This window comes from Lates calcarifer, linkage group LG13 (assembly GCF_001640805.2).
Source record: "Lates calcarifer isolate ASB-BC8 linkage group LG13, TLL_Latcal_v3, whole genome shotgun sequence".
Classification (NCBI taxonomy): domain Eukaryota; kingdom Metazoa; phylum Chordata; class Actinopteri; family Centropomidae; genus Lates; species Lates calcarifer.
Window position 1 is genome coordinate 26469996 of NC_066845.1, and position 25105 is coordinate 26495100.

The 25105-nt window shown below is 40.9% G+C and overlaps 1 protein-coding gene across 2 annotated transcripts in view; it reads right to left on the reverse strand.

Annotated features, from left to right (window-relative positions):
* prdm6 (PR domain containing 6) overlaps positions 1–25105 on the reverse strand; it is a 100719-nt gene that overhangs the window by 75223 nt on the left and 391 nt on the right. For both annotated transcript variants that reach the window (XM_051074872.1, XM_018663532.2), the window contains exons 2-4: positions 23175–23911; positions 15360–15508; positions 14384–14542 (exon numbers count right to left, since the gene is read on the reverse strand). In XM_051074872.1, coding sequence (XP_050930829.1) covers positions 14384–14542; positions 15360–15508; positions 23175–23895 — 1029 coding nt within the window. In that variant the 5' untranslated portion in view covers positions 23896–23911. The remainder of the gene's footprint in view (positions 1–14383; positions 14543–15359; positions 15509–23174; positions 23912–25105) is intronic.

The window sequence follows — 25105 nt, forward strand, 5'->3', positions numbered from 1 at the left end:
AGTAGTTCCTTCTGATAAATGTCAATATAGGCAAAAAAGTCCCGCTGCTTTGTTATTACTTCCTTGTTTTGTTTGTTTGTTTACTTATTTTCATGCCTGTCTACCATGCAGGCCTATTCTCCTGTACAGTTATTTAATAGAGATTGTGCACAGAACTATTTTCTGCATATTTGTTATGGTGCATATGAATGTTTAAATAAACCCTCAATGATAAATCCTAATTTTACAGCAGCTTTTAGCGTTAATGACAAATAATCTCCTGAGCAAACTTGCTCTTGTTTACAGTTCCTTTTTTTCAGTTAATCAGTGATTGTTTAAAAAAAGTATAAATGAATCTCCCCCCAAAAAACCAGAAAGAAAGGGTTTATGAAGTTATGCAGGAACAAACTGCGCCATCATTGATTTTTATGTATTTATTGTCATTTCATTCATGAAGCTACAGCAGGTTTTCTCTTTCCTTCAATATAAAAACAGACAGTGTATATAAACACATTAGGATAGGATTTAAAAGAAGAAGTCAGATGTTTAAATGAAAGGACGATGTAACAGCAGAGGAAATCTCTCCTGTAAGTTATGGATCTTATGAGGAAAAGAAATCTAAAAAAAGTTACACAGGTGTCACTGGAAAGTCTCACTTCAAGAAATGTTGGCTTTTAGGAGAGGATACATGGAGCAGAAAATATATCTAATAACAAAATAAAACCTTCAGTTAAATAAGAGTATTTATACCTGAAGACTGGGTCATGTGATGAGCTAAAGCTGTAGGCAGTACAGGGATAATTATGGTAAAGCAAAGTTAAAAATCTGTATATCTATAATAATTGTGCGATCATGTTTCAGGTTAAGGTCGGGGGTTTTCTTCAGAATGAACCTTTGCAACTGAAAATGATTACGAGTCCTGTGCTCGCAGCTCGGACAAAAAGAAATAACTCCAGTTGATTTGAAATGTTTTAAACAAGCGTCGGCAACAAATCATTAGCCTCTTATCCGCAGTCAGACATGGAGCTGTGATTATTACAGGCCTGCTGGGCGTTAAACGTTATACAAACCTGATTTACACCTGCTTAAAAGCCTCGCTGCTCCGTCTGCCAACATCTCAGCCGTAAAAACAACTTCTGAGGTCTAAAAATACTTTTTCAGAGCAACGGTGGAAGGTAGCGCCTGAGACAAGACGCACGAACGTGAAACATAAACCAAACAAGTCTCCATTTCAAAGAGAGAAAGAGGAAGAGGCTTCTTTATTGCTCTTGTGACATTTTCTCTGGATATTATATTTGCCAGACTTCCTTTAGTGTAGTTCCTCTTGTGCACATGAAATAAAATCATCTTGAAATTTACTGATCACATTCTCCTGAGAATTGATGCTCCTCATTTTAATGACCCTGTGACCTCTCCTCTACTGCCCCCCTCAGGACAAACGTTACCAGACACAAGACTCAAAGCCAAAAACTACACCAAGACACGAGAGATCAGCAGAATCTATGCAGTAAAATCAGCTGATATCAGAGTAGAGTTCACTGAGAGGTGCACAGGAGGAAAAGTTACTGAGTCATTTATTTTATTTCCCTGCTTCACCACAGCTACAGTAAAAAAAAAAAAAAAGTCTGTCTGTGAACACATCACTCAGAGCAGCAGAGACAGAGGAAAAACAAAATCAGTGTGTGAGTAAAACAGTGGGTTGTGTCTTGACAAATGCTCTGAATTGATGTGGATTGATACGTTTGATTAAACTGAAGAGCTTCTGTTCTTTGAGGCTGATACTGAGAGACAGATGTAAAGACAGATTTAAAGAAAAATGGTCAAAATTGAAGCAGCAGACGTCAGGATATCCAGACTTTCTAGTCTCTGGTGAGGCTCAAGCTCCTAGAAATCTGGATCCTACATTTCCCATGATGCAAATCTGTATCTTTTTCAACATTTTAGACTTTCCCTGTCTCATAAATTCAGACATCTGTAAATTCCACACACGTGCCCTCCAACTCTCTCTAGCAGCCTCTAGGGAGGTTTTTAGTGAACGTATACAGAGAAAGATTTATATTAACATTAAATTATAGTTACAGTTACTTCATTGCACCAAGTAATCCTGGTTCCTGCTCTTAGTTTCCACTGCAGCAGGAGAGAAACATTGTGGAGAGGTTGTGACTGAAAGTACCCATGTAAACTGCACTTTAATAAAATGAAATAAAAATAGAAATCTTACGATGGTATCTAGATTTCCAGAAAATCCAGCATATTAATGAAACAATAAAAACAGGAAATAAATCAACACACATCTGAAGACATCACAGCGATCAGAGTCAGCCTCTCTCTCTGTTCATTATTAATCCATCCCTCCATCCATCCGTGTGATGCAGTGTGACTGTATTGAGGAGGCGTTGAGTGTGTTTATAAGGTGATGACCTGAGCCAATAGCAGCTCCTCTCTGTTGTCCATACAGCCAACAAACAATCAATGCAGTAAATGACTGCCTCATTTCTTATTCTCTGCATGTAAGCACTTTAATGTTTGTCAGTGTCCGTCTGTCTGTCTTTGTCTCATCTGTTTTATAATGTACACTTATACTTTATAGTGTGTATCACTCAGATGATGTTTAACTTTTGTTTTTTAGACACTAATCTTTATTTACATACTTTCAGAACTTGCAATTTCAGTTTACTTTTTTCTTATGGCTGCGTTTATTCAAAGCTTCTTTATTTGCCTCTTACCCACTTGTCACTGATGGTCCTCATAAATACAGCAGTACATGCGTGTGTGTGTTATATTCCCTGAAGACTGCAGCTTCTAATGAAACTCCTACAACTCTGCTGTTGTTTAAAGCTTTTGTTACTCGCAGCTGTTTGTCACTGACGTCTGTTTAAACAAATCACAGTAGGTTTAACAGCTTCCCGCGTCGTCCTGCTCCAGTTTACTCTGCTCTGCCACGTTTAGTTAAAAACACTGGGTTGTCAGATTGTCGGCCGTCTTAAATCTCAGTAACGGACTAAAACCTGTGAGTAACTGTCCCAAAGTCTCTTTGTGGCGTAGAGCGTCAGGGGCGTTGCTGTGGTTATGTCCAGTCTGCTACAGTCGTGTGTAAAAGTATTCTAACTCTGATAATGTGTCTTCATTAACAGAGCCACCTGTGTGTGACCTCCAGCTGACTGTAACAGTAAAACTCGTCTCTCTCGGTCCAGCAGCTGCTTTCTAGCTTGATGCTGTTCTGTCAAAGACGTTTTGGCCGCCTGTGTTTATCGAATCCATCGCTACAAAATTCCATCTGCAAGACAAACGGCCAAATATAACATGTTGTTTAGTTCAACAGCTAGAAAATGTTGCAAACACTGCCAGGCTCGCCGGCTTCACTTCACAGCTCCGGCTGTCATTTTTCCAATCCGAGCACAACAATCCTGACAAAACCTGATATTTTTGTTACAGCTTCAGTTTCTTTAAAGCTCAATAAATTCTCCTTGTTTGACCTTCGGTTTGTCTGGGACAGATGACCCTTTCAACACCGCACTGCTTTATATTCACACACTGAGACCACACATCATATGAGCAGCTGCTGCTGAGGAGCTGAGTCCAGTCCTCTGTTCAAAGCAACAGCTTGGTCTCCACAACTTCTGTATTATTGATTTATCTGCTGATTATTCTCTCGATGAGCTGCTCTATGAAAAAATAAATTATATTTTATTATATTTTATTTTAATTTAAAACCACCTGAATCCAAAGGAGACGTCTTCAAACGTTTTAAGAGATTCAGTTACAAACAGCAAAGCTGTGACATTAGAGGCTGGAGTCAGTGAATCTCTGTGATTTCTGCTTGAAAAATTCTCTAAATTATTAATCAATTTTCAAAATAGTTGCACATTAATTTGCTTCAAGCTTTAAAGTGGATGAATCAAATTCATTTTGAGCTGATCTAGTCACAAAAATTCAAAATGTCTTTGCTTCAGTTTTATCTTCTTACTCTTGATCTCAGATTCTTATTTTCTTTGATATTTAATATTTATTTGATTTCACTGACACAAACCTGATTCCTGAATGATGCAGCCATAAAAACCTTTGATTTAACATCACAGGACAGGTTCAGCGAGGAAAGTGATTTTTCTCAACGTGAACGAGGTATTCACAACGACTTACTTACAAAACTGTCTTTAATAAGATGATGTGAAAATGTAATTGTTTAAAGTAACAGCAGGTTCACGGAGGAAGACACTGAGCCACAGAAAGACGATATGTTTTATTTACTTTTCACTTTGGGAGGATGTCAGAGAGTATGTTACATTTACAAGAACCAGAGGACTGGAGGTAAGAGGAGAGGATTATCTCTCACACACACACTCACACACACACACACACACACACACACACAGACACACACACACACACACAAGTGACGGCCTGTGTGTGTTTTTAAGTGGGTGGATTACTGCTCTCTCCTTCAGTCATTGATCTCTGCTGTCAGTGTTTCACTTACACACACACACACACACACACAGTCTCTCTAATAAACACAGATATTCTGTTATTTGTATTTTTACACTGAAATTAAAAAAAAAAGTCATAGTGAGACTAAACTCACTAAACTCAGGATAAACTGAACTAAACTAGGAAGAGGTTTGTATTTGTTGTTTGTTTATTCTTCTGCAGTGAGTGCAGCCAAACAATGACTTAACAAATATGATTATGTTTTTTTTCTGTATCTTTCTCAATGAAAAAAGTGAGAGAAACAGTCAGTTAGGTGAGATGTTTCTCTACCTGCTGCTGGAAACATTAAACAAATATTACATCAACAGATTCATTGTTAAAAGATGATTCTCTGTTTGTTACACTGCAAGAAAAACAACCTGTCAACCCTCTAATTACAGCTTCATCTGTCAGAACCAGGCTAGCTGTTTCCCTCTGTTTCCACTCTTTGTGCTAAGCTAAGCTAGCCAACTGCTGACATGAGAGTGGTATCAATCGTTTAATCTGACTTTGAGCAAGAGAGTGAATCAGTGTGTTTCCTAACAATCCTTTACAGTTTCCCAAATAACAACAAAGTCTGATTTCAGTCCTGAAATGACAATAAGAATGAATTTCATGCTGAACACACACTCTTTATTTCTGATGATGACTGTCAGGGAGCGATCTGCACAATGTCAACCAACAGCTGAGTGTGTGTGTGTGTTTGTGTGTGTGTGAGACAGAAAGTGTGTCTGAAATTTACTGACAGTGTTTTGACCTTTTGACCTTATTACAGAGAGTAAATCTTCTTCTTGTCTGAACTGAGCACACGCTAAAGAGATACCCTGTCTGTGTGTGTGTGTGTGTGTGTGTGTGCAGACAGGAATGTGGTTCAGTTATCAGTTAAAAACACTTAACTGCAGCTCTGAACCAACACTGGCATGTAAATGGCTGCTTCACCATCAGAGGACGATGTGTGTGTGACGTGTGTGTGTGTCAGTGAGTCACTAATGCAGCTGTGTGTTATCATGTCTGAAGGTGTTACAACACTTTCTCTCTCTCTCTCTCACACACACACACACACACACACACACACGTATCTGAAGATTTCTGACACCAAAACATCTCAGATCCTCCTCAGCAGAGTTCAGCAGCTCGTTCTCATGTGTTTCATTGTCACACATCACAACAACTGAAGTCACATTAACACACATTAACAACAGTGATTTTCTCATGCAGACCTCAGTGTGACCACTCATGTCTGTACAGATTTAGACGCTCAGTGAACGTCTGTTTTAGCGACGATCAGCTGTGTGACTGTCAGTCTGCTTCCTCTTCTCTTCCTCTACTGAACACACCGTCGTCCTCTCCTCCCTCTTGTTCCTCTTTTTCAGTCCAAATCCTGTAAAACTGTTCCTGAGAGCCGATCAATGCTCACACGCTTCTGTTCTACAGCTAATCAATGAAACTCCACTAATTCTCCTGCTATCTGCTCTCTTCATCGGCCTCCTCCTCCTCCTCCTCCTCATCTTACCACGTCTCCACCTCCTTCCCCTCTCTCTCCCTCCTCTGCTTCATCTCCTTCACCTCTTCCTCTTTCTAATCTTACTGTGCCCTATCCTCCTCCTGCAGGTGATGGACAAAATAATGCAAACACACACCATGAAAAAGGACTTTTACTCTGAAGTTTTTACTCTATTACATTTATGTGACAGCTGTTGTTACTTGTTACTTCAGCAACAGTTGTCACCTACAAACCAACTCTGTCCAAGAGAACAAATCATCTGTTAGTTAAGCTGCAGAACCACTGGACTGATAAACTGTAAAAGTGATTTACAAAAGTCATTTACAGAATACTTGAAACAATCAGTGTTTACATCTGAATATGAGGCCCAAACACAGGCGTGGAACTCAGGTGAAATATGTGAACTCTTCCCAGAGGTTGTTGCATATCAGCTCACACAGACCAGACAAACATTTAAAAACCACCAAACCTGATCTGAAAGCAGATATTTAGTCAGGTTTTTATCGAGTTATTCAGGAGGTTGTTTGATCCATCAAACTTTGACACCACTGGTTATTTCCTGTCTCTCGTGTCTTTTTCACATCTAAAACTAATCAAACCCTGACCCTGAAGTATCAGATCAGAAAAACGCTCATGTGAACAGGAGAGGTTTGTTTTGGAAGCTCTTATTGTGTTTTGCTTGTTTCTTTGAACAAAAAAATTACACGAGGCAACAACTGTACCAGAACATGTAGATAGTGTTTATGTTGCACATCACAATGAATCACTGCTGTTACACGACAGTGTCCTCTGCATTTTTAAACATATTCAGAACAGTCCAGGTCTGTTCTACACACACAACACAAACATGAAGCCACGTCTCCTTTTTCTCCTCCTTTCTGTTTCTCCTCCTCTGTCATCCTTCCCTCCTCTTTCCATCCATCCACCTCTCTAAGCAGAGAAAACACACAGTCTCCACATCCATCTGATTCTTCTCATTGTTGTCACTCTGGAAGTTAAATCTTCTGTAACCACAGAATGTGTTCATAGTTGACTTGCCAGGCGAAATGAGATGAAGGTTAAATAAAACCAAAATAAAGCCTGAGTCCTGATCATTCATCCTGTCTGTGACGTGCTGGTATTCAGTCCACCAGCTCTTTCGGTTTTCTTAAACACAGCCCGTCGCTGAGGAGTCCATTTTTCAGCAGCAAGCCTCATAAACCGCACTGCCATCGCTGCCATCACCGCCGCCGCCGCCGCCATGCCCAAAAGCAACAGTCTGGGCCTCCACATACAGCCCTGAGCCGCTTCAGCGTCTGAAACGGTGTTTTCAGCGAGCAGCGAGCCGGCTCATAAATCAGAGGGGTAATAATCATTCAGAGAAACGGATAATATTTGGATAACCGACCCTGATTCACCTCAACGTCAACAGCACAGAGTTCACGTCTGGAGGCAGAGCTGCTGCTTTCTCACACAACACGGAGGAGCAGGAGGAGCAGGAGGAGCAGGAGGAGCAGGGAGGAGCAGGAGGAGCGGGAGGAGCAGGAGGAGCAGGAGGAGCAGGAGGAGCAGGGAGGAGCAGGAGGAGCAGGAGGAGCAGCAGACCTTGACGCACCTACACCACCCAGGCCGAGCTACCACCACCCAAACTGAACCCCTCCATCTTAAAACTCATTTGTTTTCTTGTCTTGATTTTTAATTTTTACACTTTGTGCCCTTGTTTTTGATGCACTGTTCTCCGTCTCCTTTCTTCTCTCCATGAAAACGTCTGACTAATCTACATCATGTGGTTGCTTTTAGATCCATTTTGCCAGCCATCAGTACCAGCCCATCTGTCCTGTAACCATCGCCCTCTGATGCACCTCTACCCAGGTGACAAAAAAATCCAATCATACTGAGCCAGTTTCTTTCTTTGTGATCACTCCTGTTACCTGCCTAAAACAAAACAACAACAAAGGACAAACTAGATGCAAACAGTCTTTGAGAATAATGTGGTGACAGCCTTTAGGGTGTTTTTCAATAATCCCGCCTCTCTCCAGGTCAGTGGGTTACATTGTCTAATCCCATCATGCTGTTACCAGTTCATCTAATCCTAACACCAACTCTGAAACCATAAGCAGCTCTTTACAACTTTACAAAAATCCTCTCACTTTACAAAGATGTCCTGACTTTCCAAAAACATCTTTTTCACATCTTCTCACTCTCAGGGTTCAAAACTCAAACTGATCATTGATTTGGTTTGAGGATAAAGACAGAAAGTGCATGTAGAACAATATTTGGACATTGGATGAAAAAGTGGGAAGAACGACGCCAAAACAGAGAAAATGAATATAACAGGAAAGGGTAAAAAATAAACTGCAGCAGGTTTGATATATTTTAAACCATCTTTTGACTGATCAGAATAAATTGCAGTGGGTGCCATGATGAACGTCCAGAGTTAGTTTCAAACCTGTGACACAAAGTGCACATGTAACAGTTTGTACTGTAGCTGGTCTCAGCATGTGAAGCAGGAGAGGAAACAACCAGCGGCTGTATCACTGTGTAAAAACACACTGATCAAACATACTGCTGGATTATGAAGACGCTACACACATGTTCACACACACACACACACACACACACACACTCGGTGTTATTCTACCATGAAGTCCTGATGGAAAACCCCACTCTTTGTTCTTCAACCCCCGTGGTTACCGTGCCTACAGGGTGATGTCACACAGCGCGAGACGTGAACTGAGTTAACCCGACTCACCGAGTGGGTTTAACCAAACAGCACTCATCAGACTTTTTCTTCCACTTTTCTGTTTTTAGTCGTCAGGGACAGTAGAGCAGTGTCAGGACGTGAAAGGGAGGGACGACATGAAGAAAAGGTCCCTGAACGCCTCATACAGCTCTCTTTATGTGTATTACTACCTCAGAAAATGTCTGTGTTCTGACTGTTACTATTGTCATGCTAAAGTGAAGTTTAATAAAGTTTGTTTTTTTAATAAATGACCTCCCTTTTCTCCTCATTGTGGTCTGTCCAGGTCCCTATGCCATGCAGTCTTTAAAGGATTTTTCCAGTGTTTTTTAGGGGCTAAAATCTTTGGAACCAGTGCAGTATTGAGCAAGAACATTGTCTCCAGCAACCAGGACAAGGTGCTGCAAAGTTATTGAACTGGGCATTTGTCTGTGTAGTCACTAAAGTTCAGATTGTTATTATAAGTGTCTGACAACAGGATTCCTAGAGAGTAAGATCCTAGATTCCTCTGGATTATTAAAGAGTAAGTTGCTTTTTTTATTTAGAAACATTGCTATGTATCACTGCCAGACTCCACTGACACAAACAGTAATTTTACACAGGAGCTGCTGGTCAACCACTGCCTCAGTGTGTTTGTTTGTTTGTGTTACTGTGCGACTTTCAGTGGTGGAAGAAGAATTCAGATCCTTTTCATAAGTAACAGGACCACACAATAACACAAACTAACTAACAGATGGAGGCAGTGGTATTCCAGCAGCCGTGGGGTAAAATTCTTCTTTTTGTCAATGGAGTCTGGTGGCTTTGAACACAGTGATAAAATGGTTTCTGCTTAAACAAGGTTCTTATTCTACAGTGTAAAATAATGTCTAGACGTTTTTCATCCGACTCTGCCTCATCATCATGAACAAACACTCTGTCCTGCTGCCACAAATACTCACTACAGAACCAAATGAGGATTAATCCGCCGTTGAAACGAGTCTCTAATAAATGCAGCATTTCTTCCTGTTTGTTTGATAAAATAAGTGAGCAACTGTTTTTGGGAAATTACTGAGCATTTTAAAAAAGCAAAACCATGAGGTGTTTTTAAAGATTTGCATCTTAATTAAGGAGCTGAAAGTGTGGAGATATGGACATATTTTCTTTATAGATAAAGCGAGAAAACTAATTGTGTAAACCAGTGACTGTTTGGACTCCATTCCATTACTCTAATCTTCCATCCATCACTTTTATTTACTACATGTTAGAACCTCCTGACAGGACTCATTTCACATCAAGAGCTTTGTGTGACTGTAACCACGAGTCTTGAATTCTCAAGTCTCTTCATATAAACTCCAAACCCACTGAATCACTGCGTTATAACAGTGTGGTCACTACTGCCTTTATTCAAAGGTCAAATTGGGAAAAACTCAAACGCCTCACTGAAATCCAAGCAACAGGAAAGCTAAGCATGTAATCTGACATAAAACCATCGATGATTACGCAATAAAAGCGATGACGTCGATGGCGATCGGACCCTTTAATAAAACCCAGAATACAGACAGTTACACAACTGTGAAGTAATGACATCAGTCAGGAAAACATTACAGAGCCTTTACTGGACGCTGTGACCACAAACCACTGAAAACACAAAGTCAATGGGAGCTCTGTGGGGAATACGCTGACGGACAGACAGACAAACACAACCGGACAGAGCAACAGCCAAATACAGACCGACAACAGTGATCCAGTTCCAAGAAACAGACAAAGAAAATAGTTTTTTTTATCTGCTTTATGATGTAAAACGCCAAGATACCAACAGGCGTTTTGGAATTCTCTGAATCCTCATGTGTCTCGTCATCATCCCACACTAACAAAATATTTAGCCTCAAACTGTGCAGCTGAAGTTTTCCTTTCTCTCCCGCTCTGAAGTTCGATGTTCGGTGCTGTTTTTACTGACTCTGTGCTGACAGCTCGTCCAGTCTCAGATCTGTCCAAAAGAAAACTCCTGTAAAAAACCCCAGAGGACGAGGTCAGAGCCGCGACTTCGGGACGGTTCTCCTGTTTTTACAGCACATTCTTTTCAATCAAGGCGGGCCTCGAGGTTCGGACCGGGAGGTCACCGGCTCGAATCCTCTGGAAAATCCAGGCAGAATGAGAAACTGCCTTCTCTTCCCTCAACAAGTACTGTCAAACAAAAGTGGGAAGTATTTATTGTACTTTTACTCAGTTACTGTACAGGTCTGAGGTCCTGGGTCTTTACTACTCTCACTGTGGGAGACTTTGTTCCAGTTTATTTATCTCATGGCTACTTTGAAATGCGCTCTGTCTGAAATCGTGTTGGTTGATTCTTGTTTTGTCCTCTGGGGACCAAGAATATCTGAACCAAACTTCATTACAGTCAGTCCAACGGTTGTTGAGATATTTCAGTGGTGGGACGACAGATCAGAGCTTCAGTTATCTGAACGTTGAGCTGCTCTCAACCAAAGATTTTCTCAGTCAACCAGTCGTCACATATCCGTGAAATTCATTCATCCATTATCTATAATGTTTATCCATTAAGTGTCGCAGGCTGCTGGAGTCTTACTGACGTGTAAAACAGGAATAAAAAGAGGAATGTGTCTGAAAAAATTACTCCAACTTTATGGGGAACAGTTTATTTCATCAGAAAATGATTTGAGTTCCAGGGCAGAGATCTAATGTTTTAAATAAAAGTGTTGACCCTGTGCTACATTACAGAGAAACACTGAACCATAACAATGAGCCTTTACAATATAAATTTCATGAGCGAGCCGCCTGTTAATGATATTAAATGGTTTATATGCACAGTATTTGTCATGTCTATAATGCATCATAAACACATTCATAAGATAACACTTTATAAACATCTTTAAAAATGTCAAGAATCATGCACGATAACTAACAAGGTTTATAAAATACTGTAAATGGCAGAAATAATGTGTTACAGGTCACACAGCACATTATAACAACCACTTTAATCAGGTATAAAGAAACAGAGAGAAATGCTCTAACACATCATTATTATAACAGATTATAAACTCTAAGCTCCTGAGATGAAATAATGTGATAAACATCAATAATTCTTGGTGAGTTTTAAGTAAAGTGACTGCAGCGTGTCAAGTTATTACTACTGACAGAATTATTTTCCAAAACACACCACTTCAGAGACAGTGGCCAATACTGAACGTATACTTTATAAACCTTGTTATAAGTTGCTGTGCATGATTGTAAAGAGTTTTATAAAGTTGTATGAATGTGTTATAATGTCTTATGAATGTGCTCACGCTGCATGAACATGACGTGTTCGTATAAGCTGCTACCAACGTTTCTAACTTCTCCTGTGAAGACATATCTGATATTATTAGTTCAGCAGGCTGCACTAATGTGAGTCTCGTGTTGATGTACTGATTCTAAATGCTAAAATGGGGGTTTTACCATTTTCAGAAAGAATCCATCACAGCTGCAGAGCCAGCTTGTTTTATCAGACCAACAGTCCAAAACCCACAACATTATTTCACATTTAACAATGAGAAAAGCAGCAAAGCCTCACATTTGAGAAGCTGGAGGCAGAGAGTCGATGTAACGCTCGTTTCAGCTCTAAAGTGTATTTACATAGTGCTTAGATCAGACCAGATGTATGGAGGTTAAAAATCACAAGAATAATATTGATAATAAGATAATGTTTGTGTTAAGGTTTCTTTCTCATGACTCTTTATCACAGTAGAGAAACAGTGAGTGATAAAGCTGCGGGTGAGATAGTTAAAGAATTATTCCACCATAAACACTCAGCTCTGCCTCGGAGGAGATCAATTTGTCGAGCCGTAAAATACTGCAGCGCCAGAAAACCCTCCGCTGCTCCACCCAGACGTAACGGCAAGTGTCTTAATTAAAACTGGCCCTTCCTGGACACCATAGACAACATGACACAAGCTCCCTGATTGGCTATAGGACACACATCTCTTCCTGTTTTGGGGGGCATCAATAAGCGAGTTTAACAACCAGTGAGTTTTAATGGGATCTGTGTGTAAAGCTTCTTCATCAATAGGCCTAATGACCGGTTTTAGCCCGGCAGCCGATAATCTGCCGATGGTTAGAGTCGGGTTATCGGATCAGCATTTCTCCGGGGCCCTCGGGCTTCAAAGGCTGGTTTGAGACCCTACACAGGGTCCTGGGAATGTCTCTGCTGGGTCCAAACACAACAACTGTACAAAGATATTTTAATCAGACTCAATCAATTTGGGTCCTGAGCTATAAAAGACCTTAATGTGGGCGATTTAGTAAAAACAGCAGCAGAGAGAGATTCACCACCTTCCTCCTCTTTACTCTGGGATTTTTACTGCTAATTATCTGGTAGTATTGTTCAGTCTAATGAGCATTTCTACATCGTTCTGCACATAGATTTTATTACTGTGAAGGAAAAAGGTTGTTTTTCCTCAGGTGAAAAAAAGTAAAGGTTTGATTTCTGTAATTTTATATGAACACGAGCATTTATATCTGCATTTAAATGAAAATACCAAAATTACTGAATTAAATTTAATCAAATTATTTAGACAAAAATGTCACAGACTTTAATTGATGCAGCAAAATCTCTAAAATAAAAAGACACTGAATTACTGTAGTTTAGAGAGTAAATCTGAGTCTGGCTTACAAACTGAAATTCTGTTAATAATGAATGAATATATTTGTTATATTATGTGTTATATAGTGGAGACGTGGTGGATGGAAACTCACATTTTAAATCTAACAAATCAAACTTAAATATCAGGTCTTTTTAATGAAGGAGTGTAAAAATAATACTAAAGATAATTTAAGAGAAAAGTTTTGGTATTTTGTGAAAAAAAAAAGTTCTCTAAGAATAAATCTTGAACATTGAAAATAATAATAATATTGAAATTACCAAGAAAATGAAAGATGTTTCACATGTAGAAGATGGTGGAGTTTCCAGAAATCCAAAGACAGAGTGAATGAAAATATATTTTCTCACCCTGTGTCTCTGTGTATCTGTCAGGTTAAGTTAGTTATGTTGTGTTAGCTTGTGTTTATCACTTTGGTTTACATTTCAAAAAATACTGAGGCTTTGTTCTAGAGAATTTCATTTCTCACTCATCCTCCTCCGGAGGTGAGGAGGTCGGCAGTGAACTCATCTCTGTCCTGTTCTCTGACATGATGCTCCCTGCTCCTGCTGGACTTGGCCTATGATGTCTTGAATCCCCCCCACACTCCCTCTTGACCTCTGACCCCTGACCCGCTGCCTCACACCCCCACCTCCCACCTCCTCCTCACCCCCTCCCTCCCTCCTGACGTCCTGCTGCGGTCAACAGCAGAGAGACTGATGTCCGGTCAACCGACGTCTGACTGACCTTTACCAGCCCGGCCACGAGGGACTCATCTATCTCTCTGTCTCCCAGCATCCCTCATTCCCTCCCCCCTCTCTCCCTCTTTCTCCCTTTCTCCCCCTCTGCCCCCCCGATGCTAATGCAGCTGTTTATAACTGCCACATTGACTTTCCCCTGCCACTGTATGTAAATACAATCTGCTCTGATCAATGGACTGAGAGTTGACATGACGCTGACCACAAGCACACACACACACACACACACCTCACTGCACAGCCTGACACACACACGAGTACACAAGTGTGTGTTATAGTCACACAGAAACACACACAGAGCACAAGCACAGGATAAAGCTCAGAAACGAGGTGAAGCATCTCTTACCTCCCACAGGTGTCGCGTGTTCCTGACGGCTCCGGACTGCAGCTTGTCCAGCAGCAGAGGGACCCCCTGAAACGGGCCGATCCAGGTTCCCTGAGGGATCCTCTGAGCCGCACAGATCCCGTACCCAAGACCAGGAACTGTGCTGGTGCAGAGACACACCTGAACACACGACACAGGGAGATCACACACACACAAAACACACTGCAGATATTTCTGTTTGTGTTGTTTATTTCTCTGCGTTGTGCAGCTGCGCAGGACGTCACGGTCCGTACTCTGAGCACGCTCAGCTCGTTCTGTAGCAGCCCTGCTGTTGTACAGATGAAGACTTTACAAACAGCAGCTGAGATAAACAGCGATCAGAGACGACGCTGCGTTCACTGTCCTCCATGTGTCCACAAATGCTCCTCACCAAACCAGCTCACCTGTACTTTTTACAACAGCTTCTAAAGGTTTGATGTCAGTCTCTTTTTTTGAGCCATTCTCTTTTATTTTCTGCAAAAAGTGCAGAAAATGTACTTTTAGAAAAAAACACATTAAGTCTATTTTTGCTAACATTAGCTACTTGCAGCCGACAGCTGGAAAGCTTCATGACAAAAGCAACCAGCATGATCTGTGCTCCACACACCGCAGACTGAGAAACCAGGAGGAACATAGTGTTTAGTGAGGAGCATTTACAGACACGTGATGAATATAGAGTTGAATCTGCAGTGTAACTGTGAAACTGCTCATTTATATTAAAAGAGTTCAAAAGATTTTTCTCCACTGACTGAGAAAATGTTGTAATTTGCACCAATAGAAATATTTTTGTTAAAACTTCATCTGTGCTGTGGATCATCACAAAGACTTAATTCCATCGTAAACCTGATGAGAACTGTTCTCTGATGTTGTGACATTTCTGCACAACATCTCATCTAAATATTATAAAATACAAGTGTGTTGCAGCCAAACAAACAGACAGACTCAGCTGAGGTCTCACCTCTCTGGGCAGGTCTCTGAGCCAATCAGGGACGTCCGGCAGGGTGACGGGAGCCGCCGAGCTGCTGGTGCCGACGAGTCGACGCAGGGAGTGAAGAGGACCGTGCATCGGACACTCGCCGTTCCTGTTGTCTGCACACATGTCGCAGCCTGGAGAGAAAGATCAGAGTTTTACCTTTTATAACACACACTGATAAAAACACACTGATAAATGATTTCAAATCTGATTTTAATAATCTACACATTTTAATATTCGGACAACTTTAAAAACAAGTCTGCTTCGTCTAAATATTAACATTATCAGTCTGTTTCATGCTGCTGTTTGCATGTGTGTTTCTTTTATTAGGTCAGGTCTGACTCATCGCAGCAGATCCTTTTATCCAACATTACAGGAGAAAAAAATGTCACCTTGACATTGAACTTGAGACATTTTAAGCCTTTTGGGGACCTGCAGGACCCTGAACACACCTCGTAAATTAAAGAGCAGTGCAGATACACTGATTCACAGCATTAAACATGAGATTAAATGATTATTCATCTCTTCACATGGTTGTAAAATAACCTTCAGACAAAGTGAAAACTGAGGAGAGGAGAAGGAGCAGGATCCTGGAGTCCTGACGAAGTCCAAATGAGGAAAAACCTCCTCTCCGCGGTGTTTTTCCAGGTTAAATGTGGCGAGCAGTGTATTGCTGGGAATTAGCGAGTGTCAACATTTACTCAGAGATGCAGTCTGACAGTAATGGATGTTAATTGACTGTAGCAACATAATGAGAGATTATTATCTGGACAGAAAACTCCCACAGAGCAGAGCAGAGCAGAGCAGAGAGGCTGAGGGGAACAGGATGTTAATGTTGGGTTTTTTTCTGTTTTTCCCAAAATTAAATATCCACTATTTGAGAGAGTGACAGCCACTTTTACACCATGATTGATAGAAGTTAATTAAACCATATTATGGTCATTTATAAACCACAAAATGTAACACAGGTTCATGGTCGAGTAAATGGGAAAAATGTCACAGGCTCCACGATCTGCGACTGAAATTAGCAAAGACGTCATTTTTATTTTAGCTGTGGAGGAGACGTCGGAGGTGAACTGTTCAAACCACCTCAGCTGTGCATCTTTAATAGAAACTCATCTGAGTCCATAAATTATGATATGAAGAGAGTTATTTTGTTGGAATCACAACAACAACCTAAAACGTTTTCTCCTGACTGAAAAGATGCTTCATATAAAACACAAACTATCTGGTGTCAAAGTGAACAAAGTTCAAGAATAACAGTGACTTTACCTCAGACCTTTCTCCTGTTCCAACAGTTTATGATTCAAAGAGAACTCCCAGAAAAACACCCAAACACACACTGTCAGTCCGTCTCTGAACCAATGCTGACTCTACTCTGAAGACAAACGTTTCTAAACCTTACGACCTTATCAAGGCTCAGTAACTTAAACAGCTGCTCACTGGAGTTTTTATTAAACAGGAGGGAATGGTGCGTTTGTTGTTTGCTGTTTTCTCTACTACACAGATCAGCAGCTGTTATCAGGAGGCATTCACTGACCGATCTGATCCTGACATTTCTTTCTGTCGACGACAGAAAAGCAGAATAAAACTGTTTATTGTGGAGTGTGAGAGGCTTCAGTGTTTGTTCACACACACCTGTGTATTTACACTGTGTGTGTTGTGTGTGAGTCACTGGATGTGAAGGTAATAAAGCATTCCCTTAATAATTATTTAACTCATCATGAATAATAATGTCACATTTAAAGATGGAGGTCAGATTTGAAGCCACAGTCTGTCGGAGCTCCATCAGCTCTCACAGAGAATAATCAGATCACGATAACGAACATGAAGTCAGTCTCTTTACGATCATCTGTCCACGTTTGTTCTCACACACACAGGTGTGTTCATTCTGTGTGTTTGCAGGACTGTGATTGAAAACTGTCACATACATCAGAGACTATATAAAAAAAATATCTATATAAAAAAAAAATATGTTTTCATTTCTATAAAGTTTTTAGAAAATAAAATTCAACTTTAACTAACTAGAAAAAAATGTGTGTATATTTTTTAGAGTCACAATAATTCTCATACACCAGCTACTGCTCCTTCAGTTATTATTACTCATTTCAACTATTACTCTGCTACAAACATGAAACGTCCTGTAGTTTATTTCACTGTGTTAAAAACCAGTTGTGACCAGGCTTCATGTACATGTGAGGCTTTTCCATTATTTACCATATTTTCCTGCAGTTTTAAAAACAAACATTATTATTTATGGATGTTATAGATTTTAATAAGCTGTTTTTTAATATATTTAAAAACACCTCTTAACATATGACATCATATTTTTTAATGTACTGAATATTCAAACATAGTCTTTGTCTAAAACTACTGTGACTGTTGTTCTTATTTCTAACATGTTCAGATCCAAACAGTTCAAGTTATTTTTCATGTTAGTTTTCGTGTCCAGCTTCAACATGTAAACTGTGTGACTTCATGTCTTATATTTAACATGTGTTCAGTGTGTTTTACAGATGATACAGTCACTAAATATAAAACAGTGACTGACTCACTTCATGCAGCTTCTTCTCTCAGGCTGTGAATGTGTCGTCTTTTCCTTCACTGAACCTGTTTTCTCTTCTTCTCTTCCTCTCTTTCAGACTGATGAACTGGCTGTGAACTTGTTATGGCGTGCTCTCCTCGCTGCCCATCATTCAAACTCAGTATTCTGTTACATCCATCGCCAGTGTTTAGACAGCTCCGCTCTGCGTCTGATCTCCGAGCGACGGACACCATTTCCAGTGAAAACGTCTGCGGCCACTTCTTACTACGCTTTAGTGAAGCAGTTTGTTCCTGTAAACTCAGGATTTTATCTTGAATCTTCCTAAAACTTTTCATTCCAAACATTTCTATTTTTTAAAAAAACATCTAATCTGCTTCACAAACATATCAGGAAACTACATTTTCACGTACTCAGACGTTAAAGTGCCACTTTCCATTTCCACATTTGCACTGATCTGACTCTAATCCAGTGATTAACTGCAAGAGTGAAATACAGTTTTATGCCATTTCCTGACTCATCGCCATTACAAGCACCAAACAGTGAGAGAGTCGAGGTTCAGTGACAAAGTCCTGGACTTCTCCTCAACAAAACCATCACACTTCATAAAGACCATGGATGTTAATAGCTGCGTTTGTTTCCAACACAGCTGTGAGTCCAGATGAGGACGGACCACACAGCGAGGCGGCCGCTCCGCTCTGTAAACCCACAGCGAACAAAAGCTCTCCACTGGGTTTTTTCCAACTCTTTTGGCTTCTATTCGTCATTTTACGGCACATTTACCTTCTGGTTCAGCCTCAGTTTTCATCACTCTGATAAACCCACTGTTCACTACCTGGGCAACATGGCGGAGACGTCAGCAGCTACACAGACAGATATTTCCCTCAGGAGGTGGAGGAGACCAAACACAGAGCTACAAGAGAAGGAACACTGGACAAACTCCACATCAACCATCACGTCCCTCTGAGCGAAAGGCCAAATCACTTCATCCAAAATACACTTTTCCTGCAGCTTGTTCTCAGTAAACAGCGTCCAGCACCAAGGAGTTTTACAGTGGGACACAGTCTGGATATGTCTCATATTAAATGTCTGTCTCACTAAACATCTGGACATGTAACTGTTTTACACAACAACATAAATCTAATAAGTTCTTTATCTTTAGACCACAGAGTCTAAACAACAGTGAATTACATTTACAGAAAAAATCACTGAACAGTTCGATTAATAGATGAAATGTGGATTTTACATTCTACTTTAAACACTACGGAGTCCTGTTGGAGTCCAGATTCTGAGTCTCTGGACTCAGACCTGAGTCTGAGTCTCTGGACTCATAAATATAATTTAACATTTTTAAAAATCAACATAATGGATAAAGGTTCTTAATGAACGTGATGTGTTTAGGGACTCACATGGTTTAATGGTTTGATACTGAAATGTTGACACTAACTTAAAGTATAAGTCAGGACGTGTTCACGTTTTCAATACATAACGTAACTTACTCCAGGCAGCAGTCAGAGCGTGTTGCCTTCAAAACTCAGTCAGCAACATTATTCAGTCGTCTCTGAACGTGGTTTTCAGGAGACGTTACAGCTCAGCTTTTAGTTTCACCTCAAACAACAACAACCTGTCCTGTGGCCTCGGCCTCACGTGGAGTCTGAGCACGAGAGGAGACGTCACGAAAAATCAAAGTGTGAACGAGTCAAACACGAGTTCATTATCTGACATGAAACGAAAAGGTTTGTTTGAGACGAAGAGCGAGTGAGAACCAGCAAACAGGCGAGAGTGTGTGTGTGTGTGTGTGTGTGTCCTGCTTTATTAAATTACAGTAAATCTGCCAGCTGACATTAACTCCAGATGTAAACTGTAAGAATTGATCTGTGTTTTTTATCAGAACACACCCCAGCTGTCTGATAACTTCCTGTCAGACGCTTCACTGCTGCAACAGAAAACACGACGACTGAACAGAAAAATACTGACGACTGTTGTTTCTGCTGTAAGATTTTAAAACCTGATCATTCTTGTGTATTAATGGGTAAATGTGGATACTTCATGTACTCGAGGTGTAAAAAAAAATCTCAGTGTAAATGTGTCTGAACTGATCATTTAAGGATCAATCTGTCAAACCCTGCTCCTCCTCAATTCAAACCACAGGAAGCTGCTGTTCATGGTTCTCACCAGGATCTTAGAAATAACAAAGACTCTGGGTCTGAAATATCCACAGAAGCTCCTCAAACTCAAACACACCACAAACCAAACTCTGCTTTCTGAGTATTTAAGGGACATGAGTTTAGATATGACAGGCTGTTTTCTGGCTTCAATAATAATAATAATAATAACAATAATAATAATAATAATTATTATTATAATTATAACGATCTGATTTATCTCAGCTTCAGCTTTGAAACTACAAGTTTAGAAAGAGAAAACCTGCAGAACAAACTGTGTGTGTGGAGCTTCAGCGACGTGTCTGCACCAAACTAATGTGGAGATACTGTCCAGGTGCATTATGGGAAATGAACAGGATCTCCTGAGTACCTTCAAAAAAATAATAATTAAACATTTTATTAATTCATTTCACTTGAACACACTCAGATTAGATTAAGATTAAATCTTAATAATTCTGGTGGAGAAGAAATTAGATTTGATTTGATTTTTCATTTGGATTTTAATTTTTACAGAGAAACAGGTTTTTATTTACAGACAAACTCAAAATGCATCTTTAAATTCAGCTCGTTAGGTGTGAGTGTGAATATTAGTGAATAAGCAGAAAAACTTTAAAAAGGTCAAAATGTTTCTCTTTAAAAATCTGAATTTCATTTATAATTTATCATAAATATTCGTTTAGATTTTTTCTCTCACATTATAATAATAATAATAATAATTATTATTATTATTATTATTATTATTATTATTATTATTGGTGTAATTAATAATCGAGGTCAGACGGTGACACGAGTGTGTGTGTGTGTGTGTGTGTGTGTGACTGCTTTATCTACACACCCACCCCACACACACACACACCCCCAGAGACCTCAATACGGCCGTGTTGGGATGATAAATAGCGGGCCGGTGGCCGGTGGATCGATCCCCTCTCTCTCCTCCTCCCTCCCCCTCCCCCTCCTCCCTCCCTCCCTCTCTCTCTCTCTCTCTCCTCCACAAACACAAAACTATATACGGCAATTAATTCCTGCTTGTCCCTCCATCCCTCATCGGCCCTGCCGGCGCGTATCGACGCAGATTACTGCTGATGGTCCGTTTTATCACCGCGGAATATACAGCACACACACACACACACACACACACACACACACACACACTCAGTGTTTAGGATCGCTGCCATAACGCCTGAAACCAGAAACAGCGATGATGAACTCTGAAGTTACAGATGTCACCGCTCCGACCAATCACAGAGGAGGATTAGGAGCCCGGTGACGTCACTGTGGCGGGAGCAAACAGGTAAAAAAAATAAAGTGAAATAAAGTGAAATAAAAAGAGGACAGGTGATGCTCCAGTCAAAACAAAGAGGCGGATATTAAAGGTTTAAACACACACACACACACACACACACTCAGCCTGTTAAAGTCTGAACACGTTATTAACAGGGAAAGTTCAGCCTCCTTCAGCCGCTGTGAGACTGAATCCAGGTGTAAGTTTAATTTATTGTTTCTGTATTTAATGATAAAAGTGAGTGTGACGCGCAGCGAAACACACTTTAACCACAAGTTCAAAAATAAACACAACTCAGTCCCTGAACGCAACACAAAGAACCGAGCAGAACGAACAAATGACACGGAGTCAAACCCGCGCTGTTACAGCAGCGTCACCACAGCAACCGGACAGAAACTAACTACTAATCAGAATTAATAACGTTAAATTAACCTGAGGGAACGGAGAGTCTGACGGTGACGTCCACTCACACCGAGTGTGTGTGTGTGTGTGTGTGTGTGTATTGACAGAGCGCCGTCATGCGTAAAAGCCGCACGCGCTCCCAGCAGATATCAAAGTAATAAAGGAGTTTGATCGATAATAAAAACACAGTTTATGATTCTACAACAGCGGAAAAAATCTGGATGAAAATTTAAATATTAAAGAATTAAATTTAAATGAAAAGAATAAAACAAATGAAAGTAAAAGAATAAAAACGAGCTGTTTGATTTTCTCCTTCCGCTGAAGAAAAAATAAAACTAATATGTAATTAATCGATCGCGTTGATTGGAGTCTAATCAACGCGATCGAGTAGCGCGCGCACACGCCTAAAAAAACACACTGAAAGGAGCGCGCGACAGGTGCAGGAGAGGAACGTGTCTTATTTCCATAAAAATGTGACCGCGGTCTGGTTAACATGAGGTGAGCTGCAGGCCTGCTGCTGTGAGGGTCTGAACCCAGGCCAGGCTGCTGACCTCTGACCTCTGACCCCTCAGCTCCTACTGTCCAACACAGCAGCTGTCAAAGCAACTGTAACAGTCCGCTGTCTCCCTCAGACAGACACCAGAGAATCACACCCTGTAATAAACTGTGAATTCACAGTTTAACACATTTTCATTAACGAAATACATTTATCACTGTTTACATTTAAAGTCTTTACATTTTAAACTGATGGAAATTAAATGAAAAATTAGTTTTAAAGTTGGAAAAATAATGAATTCATTTCTCATCTATTTAATTTAATTTAATTTATTTCAGCAGTGTTTTTAAATCAAAGTTCAGCTGCTAATTAATCCACTAATTCTGTGGAGCTTTGAATATGAATTATATTATGGAAATATTTGAAATCCACTGAGACGAACGGAAGGAGAGAATAAAAAAGAGAAATTAGCTTCTAACACCACATTGACTGTGAGAATATTAAAACTCATTCTGCAGATTATTAGTTAATTATAATTCATTTTCTCCTTATGTTTAGAAAATAATTTAGTAACGCTAAGAAATAAATTACAGTTGAATAAAGTCAACGAACACAGAACTTCAGCAGAGAGAAATATTCTAAGATATGCAGCAGCAGTGATTTAATTACTGTTCTGATAAACACAACAACACAACAACACAACAACAGTGAATCTATGAAGAATTATCATGTGAAAATGATTAGAAATAAAGCAGAGGAAGTGAAAGCTGCAGAAGGTCAGTGAACACAACCTTAACACAGAAGACCTCCTCTCTCTCCTCTCATCACTCCATCATCCCATTTCAAAATAAAAGCATAAAAACACAGCCTGAGGTGTGTGTGTGTGTGTGTGTGTGTGTGTGTGTGTACGTACGGTTGTTGAGCTCTCCTGTGTGGTTGCTCAGTGGGATGATCTCCATCCTCTGCTGTCCGTACAGGTAGTAGTCCAGCTCCTCCGACGTCAGTTTGAACCTCGTCGTCGCTCCTTTCCCGCCCTCCTCGCCGCCTCCTCCGCTGCTGCTGCTCTTCACGCTGGACGACACCACCCCCACCCCCCCACAGCTATGCTCTTTGGCCTGATGGAGGAGCCCCGCTGCTGGGTTGTGACCCTGCTGGTTCTCCGGGGGGACGACCACCACCAGATCTCCTCCTCCTCCTCCTCCTCCACCTCCTCCTGGTCCTCCTCCTCCTCCAGGACCTCCAGGCCCGGCACACACCGGGGCTAACGCCTGCCCAAAGAGTGCAATCTGCTGGGGCACGGGCAGCTGGGAGAGCCCTGCGGAGGCGGAGATGGAGATGGAGGAGGATGGGGTGAGAGCTGCTGCTGCTGCTGCTGCTGCTGAAGAAGAAGCTGCTGAGGAGGATGTAGAAGAGGAGGAGGAGGAGGAGGTGCAGTGTGTGGAGGACAGGAGGTGGCTGTGCAGGCGGGACGGGCGCAGGCTGTCCACGGGGATGGAGAGGCGGTCAGGTGGAGGCGGCGGCGGGGCCAGAGGAGCCTTCAGCTGCGCCTGAGGGAAGAGCTGCTGCCAGTGCTGCAGGTAGGACGGGTCCACCTTCAGGAAGGCTGAGCCGCTCGGGTCGCCCGGCTTCAGCATGGCTGCCCACCGGCTGCTGCAGGAAACAGAGAGGACGAGGCGTCAGTCAGCAGCATCACAACACACACACACACACACACACACACAGGGTCAGATCTGCTCAGTGTGGGTGTGATTTCAAACACAACAACACGTCACACTCACTGTGTCTCTGCGTTAAAATTTTAACTGAGACTCAGAAACTAAAGCTCCCTCAAAGTGTGTTCACATCAAATTAACGGGAATCACAGATTCATCACATTAAACTCTGAGTTGTGCTGTTTCTCTGAGCCACCTGACCACAGCCTGATTCACCGTGTTTCACAGAGGGGCAGAAACCTAACCTCAGTCTGCACCTTACATCCACATTTTCACTTCAAATCTTTCTGTTTTAATCTGGAAGTGGATTCTAAAAATGTAAAAAGTTCTTTATTTTTTTAAAAAGTGTTTAGTGTTGGGTGTGAAGCTGAAGCTGTAAAGGACACAGTGTTCACAACAAACCTGTTTATAAATGAAGCAAATCACTGCTGAACCCTTCTTCTTTAAAACGACTCTGACTCTAACCTGATCCTGAAACACATCCTCCTCCTCCTGTGCTCAGATTAGAATTTAATCAGAGTCTGGTTCACATGGTTTCCTCCTTTAAACTGTCCTGGTTTTAATCAGAGCTGAGAATCATCTGTTCACAGTTTCAGGTGTTTCACATGATCCTGAGTCCAGGACAAAGTTCAACATCAACTCTAACGTGTCTCTATTTAGATTTTTTTTTTTTAACAGTTTGTGTTTTGGTGTTTTTTTCTGTCTTTATCAGTGGAAACACTCAGCTGGTAAAATAAAATAAATCTGCAGCTGCAGTAAAATAAAGTCAACATTAAAGGAATGAAAATATTTTCTGAAAAAGCATCATTCTGTCTTTTCAGCTTCTTCATCTAACTCAAACTGTCAGGACTCAACTATTTTTTTCTTCGCATACTTTCTAAACTCTCTCTGAGCCCGTCTTTAAAGTCCCTTTGTGAGTCATAAAATGTGTATAAACTCTACAGCCAGTAAAACGCTGTGTATGAACTGACTTCAGCCCGGCTGACCCTCCGCTTCAGCCCCGCTCCGCTCCGCTCTCTCGGTCTCGGGATGGTTGTTTTTAGCGCGGATTTTACGCGCGCCAAGCGCAAAATAAAAAGCTCCAAATAAAAAGCAATAAGCGCGCGCACACACTCACGCGCACTTTGGATTA